The sequence below is a fragment of the Ptychodera flava genome, chromosome 7 (assembly GCF_041260155.1).
Source record: "Ptychodera flava strain L36383 chromosome 7, AS_Pfla_20210202, whole genome shotgun sequence".
Lineage (NCBI taxonomy): Eukaryota > Metazoa > Hemichordata > Enteropneusta > Ptychoderidae > Ptychodera > Ptychodera flava.
Genome location: NC_091934.1, coordinates 41,699,614 through 41,713,382, shown reverse-complemented (window position 1 = coordinate 41,713,382; position 13,769 = coordinate 41,699,614). Strand labels below are relative to the sequence as shown.

The 13,769-nt window shown below is 35.5% G+C and overlaps 1 protein-coding gene and 1 long non-coding RNA gene across 2 annotated transcripts; both read right to left on the bottom strand.

The window, feature by feature from the left end:
- Nucleotides 1-5,472: 5,472 nt before the first annotated feature.
- Nucleotides 5,473-7,094, bottom strand: LOC139136243 (uncharacterized). The gene is made up of 3 exons (XR_011553166.1): nucleotides 6,896-7,094; nucleotides 6,163-6,228; nucleotides 5,473-5,570 (listed from the first exon to the last, which is right to left on the bottom strand). It is a non-coding gene; the product is annotated as an uncharacterized lncRNA (long non-coding RNA).
- Nucleotides 7,095-8,188: 1,094 nt separating this feature from the next.
- LOC139136242 (deoxynucleoside triphosphate triphosphohydrolase SAMHD1-like) lies at nucleotides 8,189-13,427 on the bottom strand. Its single transcript, XM_070703979.1, has 6 exons — nucleotides 13,356-13,427; nucleotides 12,637-12,804; nucleotides 10,714-10,761; nucleotides 10,353-10,528; nucleotides 9,853-9,944; nucleotides 8,189-8,254 (listed from the first exon to the last, which is right to left on the bottom strand). The coding sequence occupies exons 2-4, from the start codon at nucleotides 12,769-12,771 to the stop codon at nucleotides 10,376-10,378; spliced, it is 336 nt and encodes a 111-aa protein (XP_070560080.1). The 5' UTR covers nucleotides 12,772-12,804; nucleotides 13,356-13,427; the 3' UTR covers nucleotides 8,189-8,254; nucleotides 9,853-9,944; nucleotides 10,353-10,375.
- Between the last annotated feature and the right edge of the window lie 342 nt (nucleotides 13,428-13,769).

The following is a 13,769-nucleotide window of genomic DNA, read 5'->3' as shown; positions in this document are numbered from 1 at the left end:
ATTGACGTGCATATGTATGACATTGTCCTTGTACCAACTATGAATGATATTGGTTGAAATATGTCTGAGTTACAGCTCTGAACACGAAAAAATCGTAACAAAATGGCCGCCAGGCTGCCATATTGCATCGCATTGTGAAACAAATTGATGTGCATATGTATGACATAGGTCATTGACTCAATGTCCTTGTACCTACTTTGAATTAAGTCGATTAAGACATGTCTAAGTTATGGCTCCAGACATGAAAATGTCATTACAAATGGCTGCCATGCTGACATATTGGTCCGTATTATGAAAAACATTGCATTGATGTGCATATGTATGTCATAGGTTAATGTTCTTTTACAAACGTTGAATGATATAGGTTGAAACATGTCTGAGTTATCGCCCCGGACATGAAAAAAAAGCTTAACAAAATGGCCACAAGGCAGCCATATTGTATTGCATTGTGAAACCAATTGACATGCACAAGTATGACATAGGTCAATGTCCTTGTACCAACTATGAATAAAAGCGGTTGAGACGTGTCAGAGTTATGGCTCCAGACATAAAAAATTCGTAACGAAATGGCCGCCATGAGACCATATTGGATCGTATCGTGAAACAAATCGACGTGCATATGTGTGGCATTGGTCAATGTTTTTTGTACAAACTTTGAAAGAAATCGGTTCACACATGTCGGAGAAAAGCTTTGGTGACGGACACATGGACGCAGGCACGGGCCGACACACTGACATGATCACAACCCACGGACGTGGAATAATAAGCTTCATGTAATGTACGCGCATGCGCATACAACCCTTCATTATCTTCTTAATCCTGTATACTAATAAGATGTCATGATAGAAAGAACAATCATCAAAGGTATATAAAATTTAGCACCTATACCTGTAGTGTTTGTGCTCCTTTTGAAAATACATTGATTCCTAAGAAACATATTTTTACGGACTGAATTGTTCAAAATAAAGGTTTTCTCTTTCCTGTCACTTCACTGTGGCTAAAGTATAAGTGCGCCACGTTTAATAAAGTTTGAAGTTAGTCGAGTCTTGCGATTGATCTTTGTTTTTCAACACCAATAAAAGGACAATTTATCATTTATTCCTTCAGTCCATGAAAGAAAAAAAGGAGCGCATGGGACTACTCCAAAGTCAAACCCAAATCATTAGTCGGTGGTCGATAAGCTCAACACAGCGGCAAAGTTCTCATCACCCAAGAACCTTCGCCTGTACTTAAAGGGATACGATGTACGACGAGATTCATGTCAAAACAGTTAAACATGTAAAACCATACTGAACTGTTTTAAATTACACAAGTTGGGCGAGTCCCTTCCAGACCACTCCTTGTCAATGTAAAGACATTGTTCTCTTTTTCAAAATCACTTCTAATCTTTACAACAAGTAGTTGCATGCAGATGTTGACATGATCCTGTTACCCGAAGAGATGTATTTCTATAACGTTATGTATACTAATTCGCAACTTTTCAGAACAAAAAGGCGAAGTTTTGTCTTTCACATTTCTTCTGGGAAGTATTATTATCAGAATTATTTGTATTTTTGTATTTTGAACTTTTCAGAACAAAAAGGCGAAGTTTTGTCTTTCACATTTCTTCTGGGAAGTATTATTATCAGAATTATTTGTATTTTTGTATTTTGATTTGGCGGCTCTTTTGTTTATTTGGCCATATATCTATATTAGAACTCAATTTAGAATATCTATATGAGAGTTAAATTTAACGATTGGTTGAAAAGATCGATTTCAAATGAAGTTCTCTTTCTATCATCATAACCTTTTACACTTTTCTATCCACATGTATACGTGCAAGTTGTTCAAGGGCAATTGAGTTTTGATACTTGTACCCGGTATTTCAGCGAATCAGGAGGTCTGATCATCAAAGAAAATTTGCAACATCAGTTTTCTGAGCGCTGTGCATGGTACAGTGGTACATTGATCGGTCGACTTTTCAGTTTCATCTGAGAAGTTGAAATCATCACTTTAAAATAATTTAGTATAAGCTATCCTTTGACATGAGAGATTTCGTCCTTTAAAGAAAAACTGCATTACAAGAAAGTTGCAAACACATTTTACTTATCATTTATTTGTTAATTACAATAGCAAACTGTACATCTAAGACATATACTGAGGATACACATATAAAAAAAATTATCAGCGATCAGATAATGTAAAGATACACAAAGGCACACGCGGGGTCAAACAGTCCTACCTTATACCACAAAAATGTGACTTTCAAAAACGTTCGGAACGCAAGATGCCAATCCTCACAAAACAGCTCAAAAAATCAAATTACCCTTCTGAAAAACTGGCTTTGTTCAACAATTTTGTGTCATGTCATGTCTCACTTGTTCAGAATTGTTTGCAGTCGGTTTATTTTAAGGTGTTGTCATTAATTTAGCATCAGGACTGACCACAATTTTATCTGTATATCATAAGAGTATGTTAAGGTAACGAAAACTGTGTATTCAGGTAATATCGCCTTGAAAATGACAGCTTTAAGTTTTGCTCAAACTTTTCCAAATCATTATGATACCTTCAACCATTCTCTTACCAAGTCAATAATAAAAAACACGGTGTTTTCATGCAAATTTGTACTAGACAAACAAATAAACAAGCATTTACCAATATTTGAAATTTAAAATGGCCGCTATTCACACATCCCTGTTTTTCTCCAAGAGCTTCAAAATAATCCCCAAAATACAGCAGACTAGAAAAGAATTGTGAAAATTTGTGAGGTCGAGTACCCGTTCCTAAGGCGAATAACGCCTCAATGAGAAAAGGATGATTGATTTAACGTACACGATATACCTTTCACTTGACTAATCCTCGAATCGGATATGCGTATGAAATAAACGTGTAAATTTGCCGTGTTTCAAAATCATAAGTTTATAATCAGCAGGACCTCACTGACTTTTCGGGCACAAGTGCAGATTTATCGACGCACATAAACTTGGTATTAATCGGAGACCTAAGATGTCAATTTAGGGTTAAGTATAGCTAGACCCCTGTATATACGTAAGCACAATTCACATTATAATTCCACCTTTAACAACTTTCCTTGTTTGTACGAAAGACTGGGGAACAGAACTTTGGATCATTTTTATCCGTTTTGGATCCTTCATGTGCCACTACAATAATATTGTTGTTTGGCACCCATTCACTGTGTAGAGCTAGTTGCAAACTAAAATAGGACGATAATTATTCTCCTACTCATCAACGTTATGCCTTGAAGACTTTGTTTATTTTTCAGAGGTAAGAAGTAATAAACTAGGATGACGATTTCAGATACTGGATTCATTCTTGGTCGTATTGTTGAGCACGCTTTGTTTTATTTGATCCTTCTTCGCCGGCACATGCTCTTTTCTTAGACTTCTGGGGTAAACATTGCGGTCCTGTGGTCTCGTTAACTGGGGATGTCACTTTTTCACTTTTCTGAAAAGTACAAGAAACGATGATATCGGTATAAAATGCATTGTATGTTTAAAAGGCGTGAACTTAAATCCTCGCGATAAATCAAATAATAGAGTAACATTTTTTTCAATTCAAGTGTAAGGTTGTTTTCTGCTGGTAAACAAACATCCTTCTGGTCAGGTAGCTACGCATTGATTTCAGAATAAACATCGACAAACATGAAAGTGATCTGATGTTATGGGCTTTTAATAACGCAGCGTGTTTTCCTAAAAACCACGTTTTTCCAAAGACTCAATCAATTTCCATTTATTTGTAACCCAAAGATTAAAATATCGGTTGAGTTCACTTTTTTGCATGACAAGCAGTCGTAAGTTAATGATAAATTTAAATTGTGTAAATTTTGCAACTTTAAGTAAATCACCCGATTCTTGGCTTCTAATTTCTCCCCATTTCAACATTTCAAAAACATCTTTGCTCTGGCTGAGTCAAATAGTTTGAAAGTTTCAGATTATGATTTTGAAATATTATACATCAAAACAATATATAAATCAAAACAATAATTTTGTTTCTCAATAAAATTCTTACGTTTTTAATAAGATTCACTCAATTTTGCTTATCATGATTTGAATAACTTTTTGAATGTCAACTTTTCACCCCTACCATTTGCGAATGAAAATAGATTACAGTGCAAAACAAAATTCTCGTTTCTTTCTACATGTATCATCATTTCAAATGAGATAATAAAATTCATAAAGTAGTATCACATTTTTGACTTAAATTGACTGTTTTCAGTAATACCTGAATTTAGGTTTTCTACTTCACATTGTACCCTCCATCATTCCAGTAAACTATAGCTGCTCTACTGAACTGCTTTTTGAAAATGTATGAGGGGTTTTCATGTCATCATTAATTAGAAATTTGCTTTGAAAAAAGTGTCTTAATTAAGTGCAACGCCACCTTAATGTGGCCCATGAAATTCTAAAATTAGCATTTGCACAAAAAGTTCCATGCAACCGGCAAGGCATTTTAACGAAAGACATAACATCAATTTTATGTTTATGTCAATTTAACATAATTAAGTTATCACTAAAACTGAAAAACCAAATTTGAAAGCAAATGTATTAGTGTTTTGTTTCAAGACAAGACAAATTTTAAATAAAACATTCTTTAACATGTATATATCAGCTTAATCTGTACGTGAAACATATCTTCATAGACAACTTGTAATCAAAGAAAATAGTCCGAATTATGAAGTACCTCATACGTCTGCGTTAATATGAATGTGGGAACATAGGGTAGCAATAAATAACATCTCCATCAGCAGAAGCAATAATATGCGTGCCCAACAACAATAATCGACAATACTACAAAGTTAATTAACAGCAGCAGTATCGATGAAGATCTTCTCAAGTGAAAAACCTTTCTACCAGTCGTCAAAATATTAACAAAGACACAAGGATGTAATAAAAGCGATTTTAACAGAAGCCCTGGGGGAATTAAATTACAAAAAATACTCATTTTCGAAAGTTAAGTAAACCATTTAAATGATATCTCACAGGTATCCATCGTTTGTCTTCAGCCCATTTATCGACACAGTCTGAAGCTACGGACATCTTGGTGGGGTCCTTAACATAAATAAAGAGTGACGTTCTTGGAAAGTCGTCGGGAGGAGAGAGGAACACCTTTGCAAAAAATGCACAAAGGTAATACAATTAATTTATCTTAATTTACATTAAGCCGTTCCTATGACCTGATATTGAATCATATCACTAGATAAGACAAACAGAAATTACGCAATAGCATTTGAGGGCGACCGTCCCGTTAATATATTACTGCGTAAAATCAAGATAATGAAGTGAGATAAATAATTGATCAATCAGCTAATAAAGACGTAAATAACGTGACGTCTAACAATATCAGAAAACAATTGCATCTTACAGGGAATGCTAAACACTGGGAATCGTTTGAAGAAATTGTTGTTTTTGAAAATTAAAAGACGCATGGTAGTATGCACATGTTTGACAGAAAAACATGGTTAACTCTACCTCATTCTGTAACATTATTTTTGCGATGTGATCCCTCTTGTCATAGAACAGAACGTATTCAACAGGATTTTTGTTGCCCATACCATAGTCCAGACTTACAATCTGTATGATAGTAAACATAAATTGCGGGCGCAAAACAAAAATAAGCAATAACTGTTGACACTTAATATTAATTCACATCATTTAAAGTTGCAAGAGCTATCGATAAAATGCCAGTACTCATATGGATAAGTTATATCAAAACTAATATCAAATTAGCATTTTATGTTCTCATGCTAAGCGTTACGTCTAGATTTTGTACGGCCGGATTCCAAAATCTGCGTGGTAAAAGGCCATTTGTAGTAAGTCTTCGCTAACCTCATGTTTGCCTTCTTTCGATAAAATCCTCTACAATAAGTGTTTACGTAATTTTTACCATCTGCGCAGATGGGACAAAATTTAGAGACAGCTTCTCTCATCTGCTCTCATCTACAGTTACGAAGACAATTTAAAAGTCCCTTTTTAGGAAACAAAAGCTCATCCTTTCGTAAATTTCTGAAATTTGGCGAAAATGTTCCACGTGTCAAAATTAATATTTTCTCTATTGCCAGGTGCATGTAAATAGTCAGACGGTGACAATGTTATTGTGTTATTGTATTCATTTTTGTATGCATATTCTCTCATATATGTCTTTGGCAATCATTCAGTGGGTTACCTTAAAACATATATCTTTAGCTTTTAAGCTGTCATCGTATCCTACGATGTCTCCAATTTTGACGAGCTAGGGAAAAAGAATGCCAATGATATCGAGTTGATTTCACAGCTAAAGGATATGCGTATTCATGTATGTTTGATTTACGCTATGATCAAATTTCGCCAAGAGAGTTTGGTCGATTCTTTTGTGTCAAAGGCCATTATTAAGCCATGCTCCTCATTGTACCATTCAAGATTCGCATAAGCAGATAAGGGCAGTGTATTGTATGCCATTCTTGTCATCTTGTTTGAGATGTCATAAAATATAGAGCCAGGTAGCATCGTATATTTATATATGGGGCCTTTACGTGGATGCAATTCGTGGCTAGATATTGAACTTACTGTGAATAAATTAATTCTCTTTTCATTTGACAAGGTTTTGCAAAAAGGCAGCTATTTTGTCGAAGTTTTCATTTCAATTAATTGGATTAGGTTGCTATGATCCTTACTTTATGTCAATTTGGTTTGCGTGTGATTTTCTCACATTCATTGTCTAAGTCTGCAGTTCTAACTGAAACAAATGTTTGAGCTACGAATGCAGAAGGCAATATTTACCATAGTACTGAAACATTCATATGCTGGACACTTATAGAAGGTGGAATGTGACATAAAGACCTTCGTTTCACATCTAGTTTTTTGTTAAAGTCTTATCCCATGATGCTGATCTACAAGGTAGTATACACTACAAAACTTACACTTTCGTTGATGTCAGTATCGTTTCCAATTTGATCCTCCGAACTAGTTTGTACAATTCACGTTTTTGAATCCTTTCAAGTATATTTCGGGCTTCATTGAGTTTAGGATTTAGATATGAACGGCGGATAACATATAAGATTGTATCGTCTAGCATTAGGTAAGCATCCATGTCTTTCAGAATATCTTTCATACGGAATCTCTCTCTAGAAATGATCAGAAATTTGTAATTATGTATCATGTATTATGTTGTATGTAGCGGTCTTTCCACTCTGGATACATGATTTGAATAAGGAAATTTGAATAATGTGAAATGATTAATTGATTGGTAAACTTTATCATTACAAAATATTGCAACCACAGGCTTTGAAATTGCCAAACTAGTCAATCACCTTCTGGCTAGTATTCTATCTAGTGCTCTCTTGGGTATTGTATTGGATTGCCTCCTTTATGATCCTGTCAATATGATCCCATCTTATAGTGTGTTATTTTCCTTATTTGTGGAAACTTGCTTTTGAGAATTAATTCTCACTAAAGCCATGTCTCTTTTTAACATCAGATCACTACATATGTCCTTTACTCTACGCATTTGTTCACAACATTCAGTAATTATCTCTGTTGGATGCATGCACTGTTTTTCCAGCTTCACACACATGGTAATGTACCTTGTCACCTGACAGGTAGGCCATATTCCATCACAGGTATGAAAGATTACTGGGGAAAAGGATATTAAATAAAACTTTAACTAACCCTTCCGACTTCTTCGGCTTCGCCAGTGTCTGGTGATCTGCAGCTTCCATATGTGCATCACAGATCCTGAAATTTTATGACTTCAATCACTTACAGCATTAATTATTATTATTATTCTTCTTCTTATTATTATTATTATTATTGTTGTTGTTGTTGTTGTTGTTGTTGTTGTTGTCGTCGTTGTTGTTGTCGTTGTTGTTGTTGTTGTTCTTCTTCTTTAGTTGTTATTGCTGTTGTTGTTGTCGTTGTATATTATCATTTATTTATTTATATATTTATTTATTTGTTTATTTGTAATGATTTATTGATTTATTGATTCCTTATTTGTGGAAGCAGCGTCTCTTTTTAACATCAGATCACCACATACGTTCTTTACTCTACGCATTTGTTCACAATATTCAGTAATATCTCTGTTGGATGCATGCACTGTTTTTCCAGCTTCACACACATGGTAATGTACCTTGTCACCTGACAGGTAGGCCATATTCCATCGCAGGTATGAAAGAATACTGGGGAAAAGGATATTTAATAAAACTTTAACTAACCCTTCCGACTTCTTCGGCTTCGCCAGTGTCAGGTGATCTGCTGCTTTCATAAGTGCATCACAGATCCTGAAATTAATGACTTCAATCACTTACAGCATTAATCATTATTATTCTTATCATTGTTGTTGTTGTTGTTGTTGTTGTTGTTGTCGTTGTTTGTTCTTGTTTGTTGCTGTTATTGCTGTTGTTGTTGTCGTTGTATATTATCATCTATTTATTTATATTTATATTTATATATTTATTTATTTATTTATTTATTTGTTTACTTTTAATGATTAATTGATTGATTGATTGATTGTTTGATTGATTGATTGACTAATATATGTTACTTAAGTTTCATACATCTTGCAATCCTCAGACAGACAGAACTAAATTTTCCTTACGTCTTTACTCTCATCTATGTGGTTCGGACGTGCCACAACACTGTGGTCTACGATAGAGGAAACGGGTGCTTTTTAGATAGTACTGTTATAGCACTGCCCCAGGCTGAGATTTCTGTGCATGTGTAGTTGACGGCAAGCACGAAATGCAGTTTGAAGGTAGAGCATTTCATCATGAATATTCCTATATGCGTGGAAAATAGACCTTTTTCAGTGCCGTAAATATATTTTGTGTACATTATGTATGGGCAAACAACAGACTTTGAGTATAGCTTTGGACCCAGAGCTCAATGATGAAAGAGATGAGATCAAAAACAAATTGGTAGGATAAATAAATAGGGACTTCATATTTCAATACAAATACATCACACTTTGTCCTGAGACTACTGTAGCATGGGTATTTAGCAATGTTATTAGCTAGCAGATGTTGACCCATTTGCTATAAATACCAGCATAGCAACAAAAAAAGTCAGCCCTTTTGGTTTCACCTGAGACTGGGAAAAAAGCTCACTTGAGACTGGAACAAAGATATTCCCTATGGGGCTCTTCTGCTAGGGGCTATCAGCTTCAAAGGAAAAGACCAGTGAAGATCACAAGTTTACAATTAGGAGGCTTGTTTAGCAAATGACGACCTTCAACGTTTTCCTGATACTAATCAGCATCAGGGACTGAAATCAAAATCAAATTTTTCAGACTAGTATACCCCTTATGCGCATCAGAAGAAGATAACACTTGTCAATACAACTTTCTAGGGTTGTTCGATGAATATAGTGTAATAAAGTTTGATGATACAATATCGATACTTTTGTTTTGTATTTTTCTCTGACTTTATAGTGCTGTAGACCGAGTCATGACGTTGAGGCAAATGGTAAGAGAACGCCAGAATATCATTTTGAAGGGATTTTGTGAGATAGTTGGCTTCTTCGGAACGGTGAATAATCCATTACTTTCAAAAATTGTGGATTCTTTGATTAATTTTCAAAATGAAATAAAAGGTGATATTTCTTGGTAGATTCATCGGTGTGTTCGGCTTAAAATGTGATCCCCTCCCTGTGATCCTAAAGGGACAGCTGATGCAGACCAAATATGAAATATTTGGGCCTATGATTGAATGGGCAGTCCCCTACCTCCTACTGCTCTCTCAGCGAGTAGTTGTGTTAGTACAATGCTATTTCAGTGACCGTTCCTCGTCTGACACATGTCTAAACGAGGGATATTCTTGCAAGAGAATTAATTGTCGAGTAATTAGAAAAAGCATCAACCTTTGATCAGATAAAAACTCACATAAGATCAACTGCTACAGTAACCGGGTGAAAATATGCCATACGATACAGACGATATCTTGTGTGGAACATCTCGTAGGCACTGTGTACCTCCTGTAAAGCAGTATGGATTTAAACATTTCATGTGATGAAATCACAATGACCGATTATCGTGTCGTTGCTGTCCAAGTGACAATATCCATAACAGCGAGTCAACGAAAGGTAATTATGGATGAATATTAGAGAAGGTGAGCGTCAACACAGCAGTTATCCTGAACATATGACCATTGGCTAGATAAACAGTAACTTACAAAGCTATAACAAGATTATATCGGACGTTTAGAGAAAATTATGTTACTATACAAAGAAATCATAACATTTGACATTTTCGATGATAATATCCTTGATGCCCTCAAAAATATAAATTACTATAGCTTTAAGTAGGCCTATACACCTTACAACAACAACGCTCGGATATTTTTTCTGTATCATGTTACAAATACTAATAAAATAATACTCAACCTTATCCCTGTAGCATATGCTTCTCATTCTTTCAACCTCTCTTGGGTCTTGCAGTACCCGTGCGAATTTATGAAACGATCGTGCAGGAAGTTGGATGACACGCCTAAGTGGTGGCTATCCCGTGCAAAATAGTCCCACTTATCTACGTCTATCTGGTTTGCCTTGTTAGACACAATCTACATTGATTGAGTAAGATTTTAATGTAAAAATCAACCAAGAGAGTGAAATCGATGAATGTACTCAGAACAAAGTCTTGCAGCATAGCATTACCGTCCGACTTTACGAAATCATGTACTTTTTTGTATTGGCAGTGGTTGTACGTTTGTATGATTTATAAAATGGCAAAAGTACTCATTCCCACCTGGTAAAGGAAGTGTCGATCCGACTGGATAGCTTTGTAGGTGTCCGCCTGTGACATAATATAAAAGCATGGTTACAAAACACTTAAATGTATGTAGACTAGACGCTTTTCACTAGTGGTAGAATCTTATAACCAAACGAGAAAACGAGAAAATATCGGTTTTGACCGATGCCGAATTCGAAATAAATGAATTTAGATTATGGGCATCTAAAACAAAGGCTAAAATACAAACAAATGTCTCGCCATGTTGAGAGTCAATTTCACTAGGTTAATAGATGAATTAATTTATAATACGAAATAATAACCAACTTCACTCTATCATTGAGTGGCTCCTAGGGTCACTTTATCGAAAAACTCACATTGTGCCTTCATCTAATGCGTACTGAAGTATGAGAATGCAGGGCCATGTTCTTCAAAAACCAAACGTTTGTTGGTTATCATTGTACAAGTCGTAATATGGAAATAAAGGACACGGGCTGACCATTAACGTTTATTATGGCCAAGGGCGAGAGGAAAGCCAAATTAACGGGCTCGGCAAGCCTCGCCCGTTAATTTTTGCTTTCCTCTCGCCCTTGCCCATAAATAAACGTGAATGGTCAGCGCGGAGTCTGTTATTTCAATTATATTATCAACGAACCCCGAAAAACCGTCAAAATTTACGAAAATTTCCCGTGCGAACGACAACGGGGCCCCAGAACCTGTCAGTGAGTAGTGCGCGCTGCAAAAATTTTGCAAATCCGGAGATTTTTTTGAAAAACAGCGTCTAAACTTGGCCCACAAATGCTCCATTTTATTTTGTGGTTGATTATGATCTTTGTACAAATCACAATTTTCGTTTTAGCCGTAAAGTTACTGTGTTTACGATATTATTCATATTCATGGGCATGAAAACAAACCATTACTATAGAAATAACGGGCGACGCGCTGACCATTAACGTTTATTTGTGGGCAAGGGCGAGAGGAAAGCCAAAATTAACGGGCGAGGCTTGCCGAGCCCGTTAATTTGGCTTTCCTCGAGCCCGCGCCCACAAATAAACGTTAATGGTCAGAGCGGAGTCTGTTATTTCCATTATATTATCAGCGAACCCAAGAAAACCGTCAAAATTTCCGAAAATTTCAGGAGCGAACTACAACTGGGCCCCAGAAACTGAGCAATACGCGACGCACTGTCACGCGCGCTGTAAAAAATTGGCAAATCCGGAGATGTTTTCAGAAAAAAGTATCTCGACTTGACCTACAAGTGCTCCATTTTATTTTGTGATTGATTATGATTTACGTTTGAGCTGTAAAGTTACGATACTTTGAGTTCTTAATCTTATTATTCATATTCACGGACGTGTAAACAAACCATTACTGTGCATTTGTTGTCAGTCACGTGGTTCATCTCGCCCAATCAAAATGCGACGGGCAGGGCATGGTAATATAATGTGTATTTGTGGGCAGTCACGCCATTCAGCTCGACCAATTAAAACGCAATGGACAGGGCATGGTATTATAATACGGATTACATCGTACATAATGACGTTGCTACAATCTTGAATGACGACCGACTCATTTCTCTTTGGTTAACAAACTAGGTGCGACAGTCAATATTCTACATTAAATTTTGAAGCTGTTAAAACCTTGATCTTTTCAAGTAAATTAAATTTAGCTTACAAAGAGATCGACGAGTTAAAATGTAGTGCACGCATGTGAAGTATTCTGATGTAGGTCTGATAGATTTAGATTGTGAAACTACATTGTATACTAAATTTAGACTTGATTATTAAGAGAAGTCATCAGTAGAAGAAGAATTGCGCTGTCGGTACTACACTTGATCAAATCCACATGTTGTTGAAGCATTACGAATTGTTAAAGGTAGTTTTTGTCTAACTGTGCAAGAGGGTAAATTATGGGTGGATGTGGGTTGTTAATAAATCTTACCTTTTTGTATTCCTGTTTGTCGTTTTTCACCAGTGGTCCATAAATCATTTCTTTAATCATATGAAAATCATGTCCATTCAGTTTGTAATCATATTTGCGGCGAAACACCTCTTTTAGATTGTACTTTTCAACCATTTTGTCAAATATTTTGATCGATCCAAGTTCATGCTGAATGGACAGAATATAACATGTAAGATCATCGCAATATATTCAAATTCTCCAAAATATGAAGCCATGTCATAATTGTTAGAACTTGTTCAAAGGTTTCACAATGCTCGACCTCACGATTTTCACCCCAAACCATCTGTTATTTTTTTGCGACCTTCAGAGTGTTCCAAATGCACATTTCTAATAATGTTAAGCATTAAGAAGTAAACATAGGTTATAATAAAAAAATAAAATATTAAATGTCACTTTTCACCAAATCTCCAGAGCTGGTCTTAGAAAGTCTTACAAGAGTGTAAGAGAAAATCTTTGCGATACGTTCATTTTACAACGCTTAACTTTAATTCATCACCGATAAAGTTCTGCATTACTTCTAGTGCATTTAAAGATACATTCCCAAGTTTGAAGATTTAAAGCCCGTTTTCGGTGAACATAAGTTTTTGGATCATGAGAAATTGGTCGTTTAAAAGTTAGACACAAAGATTTAAGGCAGAGTAAATATTCTTTTACAATAACTATTACAATATTTCAATGTGTAAAACTTTCAGACTTACCGACCAATCTTCGTACTCCAATGGTTTATATCTTGGAAGAAAATGGTTTTCAAATAGATGGGAAAATGGACCATGGCCTGGAGAGAAGAAAATTTATCAGAATAAATATATAAACATCTTGCTTTCTCAACAGTTTGTGATATTACAAAATTGGTCAATGACTTTTCAAACGTACTTATCTGTCACAATCTAAAAATACTTTTCAAATCAAGCAACTTGCCCAAATCATGACACAGAGCTGCCAATCCAATGCATAGCTCCTCTCGCCTCGTTATTCCAATATCTTCTTGATATCGTCCTTTGAGATGCCTGACCATTTTTAAGGCCAAGTAGCATGTCCTGGTAAATGTAATTATGCATAAAAGTTAAATATAAAGCATTATTCCTGTAAAAGTATCGAGCCTTACAGGCGTG